The sequence below is a fragment of the Eretmochelys imbricata genome, chromosome 15 (assembly GCF_965152235.1).
Source record: "Eretmochelys imbricata isolate rEreImb1 chromosome 15, rEreImb1.hap1, whole genome shotgun sequence".
NCBI classification, from domain to species: Eukaryota; Metazoa; Chordata; order Testudines; family Cheloniidae; genus Eretmochelys; species Eretmochelys imbricata.
The window spans coordinates 3,530,079-3,548,036 of NC_135586.1; the positions used below are offsets into that span (position 1 = coordinate 3,530,079).

General features: G+C 47.1%; 1 protein-coding gene across 3 annotated transcripts in view; it reads right to left on the reverse strand.

Moving 5' to 3' along the window:
• Positions 1 to 17,958, reverse strand: part of MORC2 (MORC family CW-type zinc finger 2) — a 120,431-nt gene that overhangs the window by 68,269 nt on the left and 34,204 nt on the right. For all 3 annotated transcript variants that reach the window (XM_077834864.1, XM_077834863.1, XM_077834865.1), the window contains exons 6-9: positions 14,524 to 14,632; positions 13,962 to 14,121; positions 13,746 to 13,857; positions 12,145 to 12,270 (exon numbers count right to left, since the gene is read on the reverse strand). In XM_077834864.1, the coding sequence (XP_077690990.1) occupies positions 12,145 to 12,270; positions 13,746 to 13,857; positions 13,962 to 14,121; positions 14,524 to 14,632 (507 nt within the window). The remainder of the gene's footprint in view (positions 1 to 12,144; positions 12,271 to 13,745; positions 13,858 to 13,961; positions 14,122 to 14,523; positions 14,633 to 17,958) is intronic.

The following is a 17,958-nucleotide window of genomic DNA, read 5'->3' on the forward strand; positions in this document are numbered from 1 at the left end:
CTAGCCGAGGCTAAATACCTTGGCTACATTGTAGAAAGGGGCATGATCAAGCCTCAACTAAACAAACTAGAGGCTATCCAAAATTGGCCCCGGCCAAATTGGAAAAAGCAAATCCAGGCATTCCTGGGCGTGTGGGGTACTACCGATGATTTATTCCCCATTTTGCTACCAGAGCAAGTGACAGACCTGATAAAAGCCTGGGGTCCAGACATGGTGAAGTGGACAGATGCCACAGAGAAAGCATTCATGGATCTACAGACAGCCCTCTGCAGTAACCCCGTGCTTATAGCCCCAGACTTCAACAAAAAATTCGTTTTACAAACATCTGAAGTAGGATTGGGAGCTGTCCTATCGCAGATGGTCAGAGATGAAGAACACCCAATCCTCTACCTCAGCAGGAAACTCCTCCCAAGACAGCAGAAGTATGCCATGGTTGAAAGAGTGCATAGCTGCGAAACGGGCCATGGAAACACTATGTTATTACCTTCTGGGATGACGGTTTACCCTTGTGACCGACCATGCATCCCTCCAGTGGATGCAGTGAAATAAAGAGAAGAACGCAAGGGTGACCAGATGGTTCCTGTCCCTACAACCTTTCCAATTCACCATACAACACTAGGCTGGAAGCCACCATGGCAATGCAGATGGCTTGTCACGAGTGCACTGCCTGACGTCCCAAGTTGCCCAACCCCGTAGTGCTGGGGGGGTGTGGGGGATACGTGACAGGGTCAGGCCAGATGGCTATAGGAGAATAATAGAAGGCAGATATATTTGCCCCAGGCTAAGTAGGTCCCTTTTCCCTGGGTAAGGTAACAGGGAAGGTTCCAGAACAATCAGGAACCTTCTGGAGACAATTAAGACAGACAGGCTGATTAGAACACCTGCAGCCAATCAAGAAGCTGCTAGAATCAATTAAGGCAGCTAATCAGGGCACCTGGGTTTTAAAATCAGGCAGGCTAAACAGGGCCCTGGGCTGGAACCTGGAGTAGAGGGCGGGCCCAGGTTCCCCTCAAATCCTCCCAACTCCTGGTCAGATCCAGGAGGAGTCTACCTGGACTGCGAATTCAGAAAAACGGCCAAGCTGAGGGCTGCCGTGAAGCACCAAGACGAGCAAATCCGCCAAGAAGCGCAAGACCCACCAAGGTAGAGCAGGAACTTTGTCACACCTTACTAAAATCAAGATATATCACGTCAACAGCGTTCGCCCCAGCCACTAGGCCAGTAACTATCTAAGAAGGAAGTTAAACTGGTTTGGTATGATTTGTTCTTTGACAAATCCGAACCAGCTACTTCTTTATAACCCTATTTTCATCTAGGTGCTTACAAAATTATTGACTTATAATTTGTTCCAGTATCTTTCCAGGTATCAAAGTTAGGATGTCTGGTCTATAATTCCCCAGGTGCTTTTTATTCCCCTTTTTAAAGATAGGGTCTACAATGTACCCTACATGTATCCAGCCGTCTGAGACCTCACCCATCCTCCATGAGTTCTCAAAGATAACTGCTGACAGTTTTGAGATTGCTTCAGCTGGTTCCTTAAGTGTCCCTGATGTGTATTCCAATTTGGTGTGTGTGCGCCCAGCGTGCTGGAACCTTTTGTCTAGCTATACCCACAAAGGGACGGCACTCTCGCCTCGTGGCTGTGGCTCTTCACTTGGCTATATCAGGCAGTGCCACCCCAACCTCCCTCAGTTCCTTTGCACTGAAAGTCTCACGCAGAGGGGGTGGGTTGTGGAATACATGTCTGCATCACATCTCAAAGAACCACAGTTACAGTAAGTAGCCATTTCTTCTTCTTTGAGTAGATGCAGACATGTATTCCACTTAGATGACTCTCAAGTAGTACCCCAATCTGGAGGCAGGGCTTGGAGTCTTCTGGAATAGGGATCACAGAACTGCACTTCTGAGGCCTGCGTCTGCTCTGGACAATGCAGTAATAACATAATGGTCCGTAAACATATATGCAGCCAGCCTCCAAATGTTCAGTATGGAAATGTCATTGAGGAATGCTATGAACGTCGCTTGCACCCTCATGGAGTGAGCCCATATCCTCTGAGGAGGCATAGCCAAAGCTATTTCATACGCAGTTTTGATACAAGATATTATCCATCTAGAGATGGTCTGAGCAGAGACTGCTTGCCCCTTCATGCAGTCCGTATAGGGGACAAACAGGCAAGGTAAAGCATGAAACTATTTAAGTCCTGTCTAGACAAAATGTCAGACGTCGCCAGACATCCCAGTTATGGAGACGCTGTTCCTCAGGGGAAGAGGACCTGTGTTTTTCCTTAAGTCGCAAATTCATCTGAATCAGGAGGTGTAACTGAGATGCCACCTTAGACAAAAACTTTGGGTGCAGTTGAAGTGTCACTTTGTCCTTGGAGAACTGCGTGTAGGCTGGCTTGGCCATGAGCGCTTCCAGTTCACACACCCTTCTTGCAGATGTGATAGCTATCAGGGACACAGTTTTCTGAGACAGGAGAGGCAGTGGACAGGACTTAAGAGGCTTGAATGACAGGCCCATGAGAACAGCCACAACCACATTTAGGTCCCAAAGGGGCACCGGTTTTCAGACTGGAGAATGAAAGCGGAGAAACCCTTTCCAAAATCCCGTCAACCATGGCACTGGAAAAAATGGACTTCTCTTGAACAGGGGGATGAAACGTTGATATTGCTGCCAAACACACTTAGTGAACTGACCACAAATTGACAAGACAGCCAGCAGCCAAAGTAAGTAATGCAGTGTCTACACTGCGTTGCCCTAACTGCACCAACATACGCCCTATGCCTCTGGTGGAGGTGGAGTTATGATGTCAGTGTAGGAGGACACTTACATCAGTGGGAACAAGGCTAGAGTGTAGACATTGACATAATAATTAGTGTAGTGTAGTGACTAACTGTGTAGTGTAGACCAGCCCTTTGTTTTGTTTTCTCGCAAACAGGTTGATGGTGCGGGCGCCCCCATGTTGCAAAGATGACCTGGAGGACACGCTCCTTCAGAAGTCACTTTTGGTTTAGGGAGAAGACCCTGCTGAGATGGCCGGTGAGATGATTTTGCACCCGTGGCCAGTGGACTGCTACCAGAAAGATGTCTTCAACGCAAAATTGCTACAGATTGGTCACCTCCAGGCAGAGTAACCTGGAATGTGCTCCCCCTTGTTTATTCACATAGTACATCATAGTGGTAACATGCGAACCATTGAGTGTCTTATGCGGTCCCTGAAGGCACAACATACATTGTGGATGGCCCAAAGTTCCAACACGTTGATATGGAGTGAGGCTTCCTGTTCCAACAAGAGGCTCTGCAACCTCAACAAGTCCAGATGCGCCCCCCGCAACCCAGAAGGGAAGTGTCAGTTGGAGATGGTCAAGCAAAGGGGACTCCTTGGCACACGTTGTGTGGGGACTCTCACTAAGGCAAAGAATCTAGGACTGGTGGACGCAGGTGAACCAAACTGTGCAGAGAATGCAGGGCAGGGTGGTAGACTGTCCTGAACCACATCTGAAGAGGGAGAAGGCATAGCCTGCAAAACTGGACCACTGGTGGACATGCGACCCAATAGGCTCAGACACATGGGGACTGTCGTGGAGGGCTGAGATTGCAGATTGAGGAAGAGCTGTTGCATTGCCTGGAAGCAGTCGGTTGGCAGGAACGCCCTCTACCTCATGGAATCTAACAGGGCTCCAATGAACTCGATTTTTTGAGTGGGAGCTGAACAGGAGAACTGTATACTGAAAGTGGCATTCTCCTACCACAAAACAAAAACTTCCTGTGACTCAGAAGAATTGCCACATGAGAGTAGATCCAGAGCAGCAAACCAGTCATTCTGAAACTGCACAGGGAAGATAGCTAATAGAGTGATCATGCGGAACTCACATACTTGATGGATTTGCTGAGGCTGCGAAGGTCAAGAATAGGTCTCCACCCTGGCCTGGGATTTCAGTATCAGGAAGTACCAGAAGTAAAAGCTGTGGCCAGAGTGTTCTGGCGGAACTTCCTCCACCGCTTCCGAAGTCAGAGAGCTGACCTGCTCGATGAGACTGTTTTGTGAGAGGGGTCCCTGAAGAGGGATGGGGAGGGGTGTGAAAAGGGTCTGTGGAGAGGAACTGGATTATGTAGCCCGATATGACAGTGTCTAGGACCCAGCTATCAGAAGTAATCAAGTCCCAAGCATTGTAAAAAAGTGGGCCAGCCTGTCCTCAAAGGGATGGAGGAACAGAGAGGGTGGGGTAATGACTGGACTAGTGCTCTGACTAAAAAGAGTCAAAATGGGTACTCAGACAGCACCAGGGGGAGAGAGTGTTGAGTGCCCGAAGCCTGAGCCTGACTGCATCCTCTCTTGGGATCTATCCCTTCTTCTAGGGTATTCCCACTGTTTCGGGGGAAAAGACTGCACAAAGGAATGCTGCAGGCAATACTATTGCTGCACCCCATAGTGGTGTCTTTGTGCAGATAGCACGTACATGCCCAAGGATTTCACAGGAACCCAGGAACCCTTAAAGCAGCAGCATGACCCATCTGTCATGTCTGGGAATAAGACTCAGCTGTCAAAGGGCAAGTCCTCAATGGTTTGCTGGATATCCAAAGCAATCCCAGGGTTTTGCAACCAAGAAGCCATCCTCATAGGTTCCGCTGAGGCCATCACCCTGGCCAAGGAGTCCACAAGGTTGAGGGTGGACTGCAGGGATGTTCTGGCTACCAAGCAGTCTTCCACAATGAATGCCCAAAACTCCGCACGTGAGGCCTTGAGCAAATGGTTGTTGAATTTGGACATGGCTGACAAATTGAGGAAATCATACTTGTACAGCAAAGCTTGTTGATTTATGATCCTCATCTGCAGGGATGATGAGGTATAGATCTTCCTGCCCAGAAGAACCAATCGCTTGGAGTCTCGGTCCTTGGGCATAGACTGGAACCTACTCTGCTGGAACCTCTTACCACCACGAAATTCAGGGCCCGAAGGGAATAGAACCCCCCAAATCCTTGCATGCAAACAAAATAGCACTTTTTCATGCACTTAGTCAGGCCGGTGGTGTACTCCACAGGGCTTTCGCCAGCTCAAGGAGCACATCGCTGACTGGGAGGGCCACTCTCCCAGGGATGGCGGGCTGTAAAATGTCCACCGGTTTGGTGTGTTCTCTTGGAGAAACTCCTCCTGGATGCCCAGGGATGCAGCTACATAGCGTAAAAGGTCCTCATACGCCTTGAAGTCTTCCGGAATAGAAGGGGAGGATGAATAAGGAAATATGGCATCATCTGGAGACAAGGACGAGAGTCTTGGCTGAGCCAGAACAGTCTCTCGTGCCCAGGAAGACGGACCCGGGAGGACTCCGGCAGCTCAGCAGAGGGGAAGACCATTGATACCTGGGTTTACAGCTAATCCACGTGACTTCAGCTTTGAACAGGACTAAGAGCAGGATCTCTGAGAGCAAGGAGCATCCCACCAAGTCCAAGGAGGCCACTGATACGGTGGCCAGTAGGAACCAAGACATGGACCTCTGTCTCAGCCACGGGGCACGTGCCAACTCTAGGAGTCATATTGATCCATTGGCAGTCCCCAGAGTTCATCGGGTAATGCAGAGTGGGAGGATGACGCCTCCAACTTGGAATCAGAGACCCAGGATCTTGGCAGCCTGGGAGGAGCAATGCCTAAGGGCGTCAACAGGCATTCTGATTCATCCATTGTCCAGAATGAGGTGGGAATTGGTGCCCCCAGTGATGGCAGTACTATTGGCACCAACCATGCTGGTGCCAAAGGCAGCGTCAGTCCCAGCGCAAACACCGGTACTGGAGTGCCCGAGTGCATCGATGTTGAGAGTGGTGTGAGCTGCCATGGGAGTATCTTTGGTGTTGATTGCAGCAGGTCCAAAGATAGTCCCCGTGCCGAGGTCCCCTGCACTGATTCCAGTACTAGCTTCATGCCCATCACAGGAAGAGAAGCATCTAGGTACGGTGCAGAGAGGAACAAAGGTTCAGTGGCACGCTATATTGGAGGGGCTGCCAATGGCACAAGCCTTGGAAAACCCTGGACCAGCGGAGAGGATGGAAGGGAAAGGCAGAGCATGTCCGCCACAGCCTGATACATTGACACAGTGCACAGTCAATACCAACACTGCAGACGTCGATACCGGACTCAGACGCCCGGAGGCCAGAACCATAGTCAACAATACGGGATTTCTGCCCTTGCCACTTGGTTCTTGGGAAGAGTCAGAGGAACCTGCACCATCCTGCATGCCGGAACTGGTCCTGTGCTGGTCTGTGCTTTTTCTGGGGAGGCAGAGGAGTCTGCCCGCAACCTGGAGTGGTCCCCACTAGTCTTATGACATCTATTCCTCGGCGCCAACAATGGAGAACAGCTCCTCAACATCTTGGGAGAGTCGACTGCCCCGGACCAAGAGGCAGCAGCACTCTCTGAACCCAAGGGTGATCTTCGACCCAAGTAGGGCCTCAGTACCGGATCAGGCTGAATGGCCTGTTCAATCAGGTGCTGCTTGAGATGAAGGTCCCACGCCAACTGAGTCCACTTCTTGAACAACCTACAGAACGGCCAGTGCTTTTTAAGGTGGGTCTCACCAAGCCAAAGCAGGCACAGTGTGCGGGGGTTGTTGTTGGGGATCGTCCCTCCACATGAGGGACCACGGTGAGGGCATCAATGGGGAACACTATCGACGAACTACTAAAGATACAATAAACTAAGCTAAGACTAAATGCAAGGTTGTGCAACTACAACCATACAAAGCTCCGATTCCAGCTATAGGTGGTGAGAAAACATAGGGGTCAGGGCAGTGCCACCTCATATAGCCAGGGGAGGAGTCACAGTCATGAGCATCACCCCTCTACAGTTACTGCTACACAAAAGCCTCCAGCTCCAGCATGCTGGGCATGCACACACCTGAGTGGAATATATGCATCTACGCGAAGAACTACCAGCTCTACAGAACTCCTTTATCCCTTAGAACTAATAGGTAAGGTCCATGGAAAGAAAATCTGAGTTTGCTAGAGTCTGCTTTTTTGAAATCCTTATTCTGCTTCTCTCACTCTTTCCCCTTTCCTTAGAATTATGAAATCTATAATTTCATGATCACTTTCACTCAAAAGGACTTCAACATCCATATTTACAACCAATTCCTCTTAGTCAGAATCAAGTCTAAAATGGCTGCCCTCCTGGCTACTTCCTCCATCTTCCAAAGGGTTTTTTCCCCCCTGCATTTGGTGAAAGAGGCTCATGGACATTAGAGACCAAGTACAGGATCTTGAGACCAGAGTGGCTGAACTGGAAGAACTAAGGGTGACAGAAAGATACAGACAAGATGTTCTGGAACACAGAAGAACAATCCCACCCACAGTCTGATAGCTTCTGTGCTGTTCAAGAGGATGAAAGTCTCAGGGAAGGAGGAATATCATGCAGCAGCAGAGGGAACTGATTCCATAATTGGAACCATCCTTCCAGATGATGTCATGGTATCCTCTTGCGCTGAGGATTTCTCTCCAGGGGAGGGACCACCTCTTATTAGGAAGAGAGAAATAATAGTAATCAGAGAATCATAGGACTAGAAGTTACCTCAAGAGGTCATCCAGTCCAGTCCCCTGCACTCAAGGCAAGACTAAGTATTATCTAAACCACCCCTGAAAGGTGTGTGTCTAACCTGCTCTTAAAAATCTCCAATGATGGAGATTCCACAACCTCCCTCAGCAATTTATTCCAGTGTTTAACTACCCTGACAGTTAGGAAGTTTTTCCTAATGTCCAACCTAAACTGCCTTCCTGCAATTTAAGCCCATTGCTTCTTGTCCTATCCTGAGGTTAAGGAGAACAACTTTTGTCCCTCCTCCTTGTACCAACCTTTTATGTACTTGAAAACTTACGTCCCCTCTCAGTCTTCTCCTCTCCAGACTAAACAAACCCAATTTTTTTCAATCTTCCTGCACTGGTCATGTTTTCTAGACCTTTTATCATTTTTGTTGCTCTTCTCTGGACTTTCTCTAATTTGTCCACATTTTTCCTGAAATTTGGTGCCCACAACTGGACACAATGCCCCAGTTGAGTCCTAATCAGTGCAGAGTAGAGCAGAAGAATTACTTCTTGTGTCTTGCTTACAACACTCCTGCTAATACTTTCCAGAATGATGTTTGCTTTTTTTTTTTTTTTTTTTTTTTTTTGCAACACAGTGTTACACTGTTGACTCATATTTATCTTGTGAGCCACTATGACCCCCCAGATCCTTTTCTGTAGTACTCCTTCCTAGGCAGTCATTTCCCATTTTGTATGTGTGAAACTGATTGTTCCTCCCTAAGTGGAGCGCTTTGCATTTGTCCATTTCTCCAGTTTGTCCAAATTTTAATTCTCCAAAGCACCTGCAATTCCTCCCAGTTTGGTATCATCTGGGAATTTTACAAGTGTACTCTCTATGCCATTATCTAAATCACTGATGAAGATATTGAACAGAACCGGACCCAGAACTGATCCCTGCGGGACTGCACTTGATAAGCCCTTACAGCTTGACTGTGAACCACAGGTAACTACTCTCTGGGAACAGTTTCCCCACCAGTCATGCACCGACCTTATAGTAGCTCCATCTAGACTGTATTTCCCAAGTATTTTTATGAGACAGTCATGCGGGACGGTATCAAAAGCCTTACTAAAGTCAGACAGACCACATCTACCACTTCCCGCATCTCTACAAGGCTCATTACCCTGTCAAAGAAAGCTATTAGCTTGGTTTGACACAAATTGTTCTTGACAAATCCGTGCTGACTGTTACTTATCACCTTACTATCTTCTAGGTGTTTGCAAATTGATTGCTTAATGATTTGCTCCATCATCATTCTGGGTACAGAAGTTAAGCTAACTGGTTAATTCCCCAGATTTTCCTTATTTCCCTTTTTATAGATGGGCAAATATAGTGCCATTTTCCAGTTTTCTGGAATCTCTCCTGTCTCCCATGACTTTTCAAAGAGAGTCAATGGTTCAGATATCATCTCAGTCAGCTCCTTGAGTATTCTAGGATGCATTTCATCAGGCCCTGGTGATCTGAAGACATTTAACTTTAAGTAATTTTTAACTTGCTCTTTTCCTATTTCAGCCTCTGATCCTACCTCATTTTCACTGGCATTCACTATGTTCAATGTCTAACCGCTTCTAACTTTTTTGGTGAAAATTGAAACAAAAAGTAATTAACCATTTCTGCCATTTTCAGTTATTGTTCTCCCCTCCCCCCCATTAAGTGATGCGCCTCCCCTGTCCTTGGTCTCTCTCTTTCTTCTAATGTATTCATAGAATGTTTTCTTGTTACCCTTTATGTCTCTAGCTATTTTAATTTCATTCTGCACTTTGACCTTCCTAATTTTATCCCTACATACTTGTGTTATTTGTCTATATTCATCTTTTGTAATTTGACCTAGTTTCCACTTTTCATAGGACTTTTTTTTTTTTTTTTTTTTTTTTGGAGTTTGATGATTGATGATCTCCTGGTTAAGCCAGGATGCTCTGTCGCCATACTTCCTATTTTCCCTACGCAGTGGGATAGTTTGCTCTTGTGCCCTTAATAATGTCTCTTTGAAAAACTGGCAACTGTCTTCAATCATTTTCCCCCTTAAACTTGCTTCCCATGAGATCTTACCTACCAACTCCCTGAGTTTGCTAAAGCCTGCCTCCTTGAAATCCATTATCTTTATTGTGCTGGTTTCCCTCCTACCATTCCTTAGAATCATAAACTCTACCATTTCGTGATCACTTTCATCTGAGCTGCCTTCCACTTTCAAATTCTCAACCTGTTCCTCCCTATTTGTCAAAATGAAATCTACAACAGTCTCTCCCCTGGTAGCTTTCTCCACCTTCTGAAATACAAAGTTGTCTCCAATACATTCCAAGAACTTGTTGGATAATCTGTGCCCTGCGGTGTTATTTTCTCAACAGGTTTCTGCGTAGCTGAAGTTCCCCATCACAACCAAGTCCTGGGCTTCGGATGATTTTGTTACTTGTTTAAAAAAAGCCTCCTCCACCTCTTCTTCCTGGCTAGGGGGTCTGTAGTAGACCCCTACCATGACCTCACCCTTGTTTTTTACTCTTGACCTTTACCCAGAGACTTTCAATAAGTCTGTCTCCTATTTCCATCTCAACCCCAGTCCAAGTGTATACATTTTTAATATATAAGGGAACACCTCCTCCCTTTTTCCCCTGCCTGTCCTTCCTGAGCAAACTGTACCCTTCTATACCAATATTCCAGTTATGTGTATTATTCCACCAAGTCTCTATGATGCCAACTATGTCACAGTTGTGTTTATTAACTAGTATTTCAAGTTCCGCCTGCTTATCCCCCATACTTCTCGCATCAGTATACAGACATCTAAGATACTGATTTGATTCCCCCCCCCCCATGTTCTCTCGTCTCTCCCTTAACCCTGCTATAATGGCCCATGCTCCCCCCAGATTCCGAACTTTCTCCCAGGTCTCCATGTTTTTGACTTGGATTGGGGGGATTATTAGAAATAAAGATAGTTGGGTTTGTGATAACCGGGAGAACTGCATGGTAAACTCCCTGCCAGGTGAAAAGGTTGCAAACCTCTCAAGCCATCTGGACAGATGTACATGCAGTGCTGGGGAGGCTCATGGTATAGGTAGGTACCAATGACATATGGAAAATGTAGGAGGCCAAATTTAGGCTGCTAGACAAGAGATTAAAGTCCAGGACTGCCAGGATAGCATTTTTCAAAATTCTTCCAGTTCCAGCTGGATAGGGCCAGACAGACAGGCAGAACTGCAGGCTCTCAATGCATGGATGAGATGATGATGCTCAGAGGAGAGACTTAGGTTTATTGGGAACTGGGGAACATTTTGGGAAAGGAGGCACCTATACAGGAAGAATGGGCTCCACCGAAACCATAACGCTGGCATGTAGAATCAAAAAGGTCATAGAAGAGTTTTTAAACTAAGAGCTGGGAGAAAGCCAAAAAGTGTGGAGGAGCACATGGTTCAGACAGACACATCCCTTAGTGGAGGATTCATTAAAGAGAATACTCTATGTCCTAGTGAGGAAGAGAGGATAGAAGTGGATAAAATACACATAGGAACTGAAGAGAAATGGTCAAATGAAAAAGAGTGCTATTCAATTATATCACATGAAGGCAGACATCTGAATATTGCCAAATTTTATAAGTGTTTATATACAAATGCAAGCAGTATAAATACTAAGAAGGATGAATCTGAGTGCCTGGTATTAAATTAGGCTCTAGGTGCCCCTAAACCTCCGACTGCTAGAAGCCGGGACTGGACAACAGGGGATGGATCACTCGATAAATTGCCCTGTTCTGTTAGTTCCTTCTGATGCGTGTAGCACCAGCCAAGGTCGGAAGACAATATGGCCATTCTTATGTTCTTAAACAAAAAATTGTCCCCAATACACTCCAAGAACTTATTGGATATTTTGTGTTTTGACGTGTTACCTTTTCAATAGATGTCAGGATAAATAAAGTTCCCCACTGCTACCATGTCTTGAGTTTTGGATATTTGTTATTTGTTTTAGAAATGCCTCATCCATGTCCTCCTCCTGATTTGGTGGTCTATAGTAGACCCCTACCATGACATCACCTTTTCCCCCCCATAGTCTGATTCCATGGATTTGGAAGTTGATGTCTGAGTGAGTTTAAAATGAGGAAAAACCAATTTTTCCCAGACATCATACAAAAGTTAAAACTGCTGTATCTAAAAACACCACCACCACACACTTAGTGTTTCTAGACATTCGGCCTACTTTCATTTCCACGTGATATAATTTTCATAATACCCCAGGTGGGAATTTCCCAGCCATACCAAACTGGTTATTGCTGTCTGAAACAAAGTTGTGACATGGCCAAGAACATGACCTTCACTCCTTTGTATTCCCTGAAATGGAACTGAACCCCATCGGTTCCAGGTAGGATTTTCAGAAGCCTTGGCCTTTTCCTTGACTTTAATGGGAACAGAAGTAGGCAAACACTGATCACTATTGAAAATCTTGCTCCAGGACTTCAAATTAGCCACCATCTCTTGATTTTTATGGCTTCTACAGGGTCTTATACATGGCAAACACACCCAGCAAGCTACCAGGGATATAATGGGACCACAGGGGCCTTGCGGGTCAACATGGTCCCCTAAGTAATGGCTCCTACCTGGGCTTGTAGAGGCAACAGGAAAGTCGCTTGGTTTGCACTTTGTGTCCATGGATGAAGATCCTCATTCTGGGATCAATATAAAGGACAGCAGCATAGGCACGGAAGGAGCGACGCTCCGGCTTCCTGCAAGAGGAGGGAGCTTACAGAAACGAGATAGTCTAGTCAAACCCAAGCAGTGCCCTCTACTCCACTTACCAGAGAAGACAGCCCATCCTACCCAGCCCTGAGCAGCACCCCAACACTCTCCCCATATCAAGTTTATGACTTGGTATGGGGAGAGTGTTGGGGTGCTGCTCAGGGTTTGGATAGGATCTATTTGGTTGGTTTAGGACCAATTTGTTTATTTTCTTGCTATAAACCAGCTTGAAGGGTGGACAAAACAGCCTACCTGGCTCGTGTCTGCATTCCACCACGATGAGCCACCCTGAGCACTGTCCCAGGTTCCCCTTCACTGAGAAAGCCTTTGCCCATCCATATCAGTCTCCCCTTTACTGAGCAAAGAGCTCTAACTGTGCGTGTCTGCCCAGTGAACCAGACTCCCTTACACTGAACAGACGGTTCACATCCCAAAAAGGCCCCACCCCCAGTCCTTTGAACAGAGAACCCAACATTCAAATCCAGTCCTACTGCCCCCTCATCTTGGTTAGGCAGCTAGCCTCGCCTGAACTCCATGTCTGGTCACAATGTAGGTGTAGCCACCCAACTCAGTCACACTCAAACAGTTCGGGGGGGGGGGGGGAGGGGGAGGAGGGGAGGGCTAGAGATTTGCCTTCCGTCCCAGTAATCCCTTCTTTCAAATGATTATAAAACTCACTCTGTACCCCAGGTCCCTCCCTCCCCACATCTGAATTAACCAAGTATCAGTGCCACATTTGCTAACGTGCTATTGTCCTCTTTGGGCATCCAAAGCACAAGAATAACTTACATGAGCTGTTAAGTGCATCTAAGATGCATGGCTGCATAGCAGCCTATTAAACACCACACAGGCAGGCGCTCAGGGCTGTGGCAGAGAGAGATGCCTTTCCACCAGCCCCGGACCTGCTGCAGCTGGAGCAGAGGCGTCCCTCCCCAAGCCCGGTCCCAGCCTGGGGAAAGGCGCCCCTGCCCCAACCTGCCGCAGCTAGGGGAGAGGCGCTCCTCCCCCGGCCCCAACCCAACCCAGCTGCGGCTGAGGCACCTCTCCCCCCACAGCCCAGGTGCTGCTGTGGGGAGAGAGAGCTGGGGGGAGTACTCTCTCCCTAACACAGCCCCAGGACAGCCTGCACCCCAAACCCCTCAACCCCGGCCCCACCCCAGAGCCCACACTCCCAGCTGGAGCCCTCTCCTACCCCCATACTCCAACCCTCTACTCCAGCCTTGAGCCCCCTCCCACACGCCGAATCCCTCCACTCCACCCCCACCCAATGAATTTCATTCTGCACGTTCTTGGACAAAATTAGAGGGAACACTGAGCAGGAGAGCCAAGGAAAGTCTGAAATCCCAACCTGATGCACTCCAAAATGCAGAATTCTCATCAACTCACCGCATAAACAGGACACATCAACCTACAACCACCACAAGCCATTCATACAGACAACCCCAGCATCTGTTGCACTTACGTTCCTTCAGGGGGTGTTTCTGCCATCTGGATATCTCGGGGGTCGGAGGTCACATCCAGCTCTGGCTCCCCATTATCCATCAGTTTGAGATTAAAGATAATCACCAAGGTCCCTGAGTAGGTGACAAACTTGAGGTTAGCTCCATCTAATGCCATCCAAATTTCTTCTCCTGTTTCATCTCCAATTGCCACATGCCCAGCACCAGTTTACACTTACCCTTCTCCCCAGGGATTTTCTTAAACTGCTCCATCACCTCTTGTTCCGACTTGAAGGGGGAATACTTGTAAATGAGCTCAGTCTCAATAGAAAATTTCTCCATGTTGTCGGTCATGGGCTCCTGGGTACGTGTGTTCCAGGTGGGCAGCGGGACAATCACCTGTGGAAAGGATTGGATGGGGATTAAGATAAAGCTCCAACCCTTTCTCTTGAGAAAGACACACTTCACTGGCTCCCATGCTTGGGTTAAGTTATTTCTTCTGATGGCCTCTACCTACAGCATTGATCCCCTTCCTACCCCCTCCAATAACAGCTGAGTATTAACTCAGTGTCCAACACCCAAAAACCGTGGTTTCCCATCCCCTCAGAGTTACCTTTTTATACAGTTCAGCTTCTCAGACCAAGATATTTTACCCCAAGTACAATGGAAACCACAAGAAAAATCAACCTCAGAACAGGTTCTTTTCCTCTTAGAAGCTCAGATGAGGTACAGAGAACAATAGAAGGTTCATCTTAGCAAATACCCAGCATTCTATTTTAGACTGACAAAGGGCATGCAAACCTCATCGATGCCTTCTTCCTCGTGAAATGTGCGCGACAGGAAGAGGCAGGTCATGGTGGTGTCTTTCTTAGTGAAGAGGATAAAATCCTTCCCAATCCGCATGGAACCCCTGGAGGCAGATTTCAGAGCGTGTGGAAAGTCAGTCTGAAAAACTCAATACTTCCTACTACAAGTCCCGGGCTACCAGGGTCCCTTCCCCTCAACTATATTCATTTTGAAATGCAACAAACATGAGATAATATCTGAATATCTCAAAATGGTTTAAGACAAACATCTTGTCATGCTATACAAACAAAAATCATTCAGGCCCGAAATAACTTGATTCACCCCACAAAAATGACAATCCAGACAAGGACATATTTTCGTAGGATTAGATGGAGGCCTGTGGGCTTGTTCCCCAAAACATCCAGCACCAGCTATAGCCAAAGGTAGGATCTTCTAGCTCCACAGAAAACCTGCTCCAGACTCACGTGGATGCATATACAGCATAAGGCCAAGTGGGCATCACTTTCTCCAGCCATGTGGGCAGCAGCAGTGGCAACCAGAAGAGCTTACAGGGTGCAAACTATGGAATCACTACAACCTTCAGAGCTCCTTGCCCACAGTGGCCAGCACTAGCTCCAGGGCACTGGACCCAGTGGCCTCCCGAACAGCCCTGCCCAACCTTACTCTCCTTTCCCATTTCTACCTCTCTCTGCCAGTTTCCTTCTCCCCCACTCTTTCACCATTTGCTTCCCCTGAAGCACTCCCCCAGTAAAGGAAAATGGAAGTTACTTATTTGTAACTGGAGGTTCTTTGAGATGCGTGGTCCCTTTTTGATTCCACACATAGGTGCACTGTGTACGTGTATACCCGAGTCTGGAGATTTTTAGTAAGCTGTGTTCCTTGGTCCGCACATGCACAATTGCTCTCCTCGTGCCCTGAACCAAGGATAGAAGGGAAGTGTGGAATGATGATGCTCCAGTTCCTCCTCTTACCATGAATCCAGTCATGATACGCAATGGAGGGATGGACGACAGATAGTGGAATACAGACCACACATCTTGAAGAACCTCCAGTTACAAGTAACCAACCTCCATTTCTTCGAGATGGACTGGAGATTAGCAAACAGGAGTCAAACAGGAGGTGGGTGCAAGGATGCAGATGGTATGGATATGGGCAGTACTGCCATTCCCACAGCTTTATCTGCAGCAGAGGTTTGGCCTAATGCATAATGTTTTGTGACAGTATGGACAGAGCTCCAGATAGCCACCCTACACACATCTAATAGAGGTATGTCTCAAGAGGTTGCTTGTACTCTAATGGAGTGGATTCTCATGCCCTCCCAGGGTTAGAGAAAGGATATCTGCTAGTTGGTAAAGAAGGATGATGCCGCTTGAGCTCCATTCAGAGAGCGTCTCTGGGTAGATGATAATGCTTGACCCTTGATCACTTTTATTTTGCTGAGGCAATAAATAAATAGTCTACATGTTTTCCTAATTGCTTTTGTTCTCTGCAGATAGAATGCCAGTGGCCCGCTGGACATCTAGAGAAAGAGTGAAGCCTTCTCTCCTCATCAGAAGTATGAGGCTTTGGAAAAAAAAAGTACCAATAAGTGGATGGTTTGATTTATGTGAAATTCAGGAAATACTTTAGGAATGAATTTTGGTGGAAGTGAAGAAAGACCTTTTTATGAAAAATGGTATATAATGGATCTTCCATGAGTGCTCCCAGCCCGCTCACCATTCTGGCTGATGCAATGGCAACTAGGGAGGCAACTTTCATCAACAGGTGGGACATGGAACAAGTGGCTATTTGTTCAAAAGGAGATGTGGTAAATACTGAAAGTATTAGATTAAGATCCCATTGTAATGTTGGTTTAACCACTGGTGGGAAAATTCTAATTAGTCCAATCAGAAATCTAATTGTCTTTGGAGGAGTGAAGATCGTATGATCTTCAAACACAGGATGAAAGGCGCTCACTGCTGCGAGGTGGACTTTATTCCAGTAGGTTGGTGATATGCATGTTGGCTTCTCAAGGGGTCCAGGTGCCTTGTGCAATGTGATTGTCAATGTGGGCTCCCCAACATAAGAGGGAAGCATCCATGACAACAGTCACCTCGGGTAAGGGTGTGAGAAAAAGAACCCTCACAAACTTTTTCTGGGTTTGCCCACCAGGCAGGAGAAGCCATCATCTTGGCCGGGATTGTTATTCTGGCACTGTCATAGAAACATAGAATATAAGGGTTGGAAGGGACCTCAGGAGGTCATCTAGTCCAATCTCCTGCTCAAAGCCCCAGCCCTGTCGTCTGGTAAGTAGACAGACTGAAGTCAGGTTTGTAGACAGTGGAGGTGGAGCCTGGAAAATGGTGTTACGTGAGTGCATGAGGCCACATGGCCTAGAAGGGAAGGGCAGACACTGACTGGAGTCTGAGGTTTGATACAGACCTATTTTATCATATTGCTCTTGGTGCGGAATCTCTCCATCAGGAGAGGTAGACTCTTGCTGTAGTCAAGTCCAGAATAGTTTCTATGAAACCTGTGGTCCTTGTGGGAATCAAAGTTGACTTTTCTTCGCTGATACAGATTCCCAGGAGAGATAATAGACTAGAAATGGGGTTGCTGACTGGATCTCCATGCTGGATCTGCCCATCAGTAGCCAGTCGCTGAAATCTGGAAAGACAATAAAGCTGTTTCTTCTCATCCAGGTCGCCACCACTGAAAAAGACTTTTGCAAGACGGTAGGTGCCATAGCTAGTCTGAACAGGAGGAGTCTGAATTGGTAATGGTCTTGTGGGAGAGATGCTCACATGCAGAGAAGGTGGGGAAACCAGAACTGGCAAGGTCAGAATGGGGTTATCAGAGTAACTCTGGCTCTCTCCCTCCTGATCTTGCAGAAGAAACGCGAAAGCAGGGGTTGAGGGGGGGAAAAAGGTGTAATTGATCTGGTCTGATCAGCGGATGACAAGGGCTTCGCCTTGGGAATACGTGCCAAGATCCCCTCTGGAGCAGTATGTGATGATTTGCTATTGCCATAGAAGGCAAAGAGATCCCTAGTCAGATCTGGTCTGGTTGAAAATGTCGCTGACCTACGGTGTCATGCCATTCATGGTCAGTCACCAATTTCCTGCTGAGAGAGCCAACAATCATGTTCTGAGTCCCTGGAAGATAGGCCGCCAACAACAAGATCTTGTTGGCAATGCACCAATTGCACAACCAGAGCACTTCTGCACAAAGCGCCAGTGACCACATGCCCATTTGTTGGCATAATAAACTGTAGTGTTATTTTCAGAGTAGCAGCCGTGTTAGTCTGTATCCGCAAAAAGAAAAGTAGGACTTGTGGCACCCTAGAGACTAATGAATTGAAGTGAGCTGTAGCTCATGAAAGCTTGCTCAAATAATCGGATGCATTCCGATGAATAGTATTATTGTCCAACATAATGAGAATATGATGGG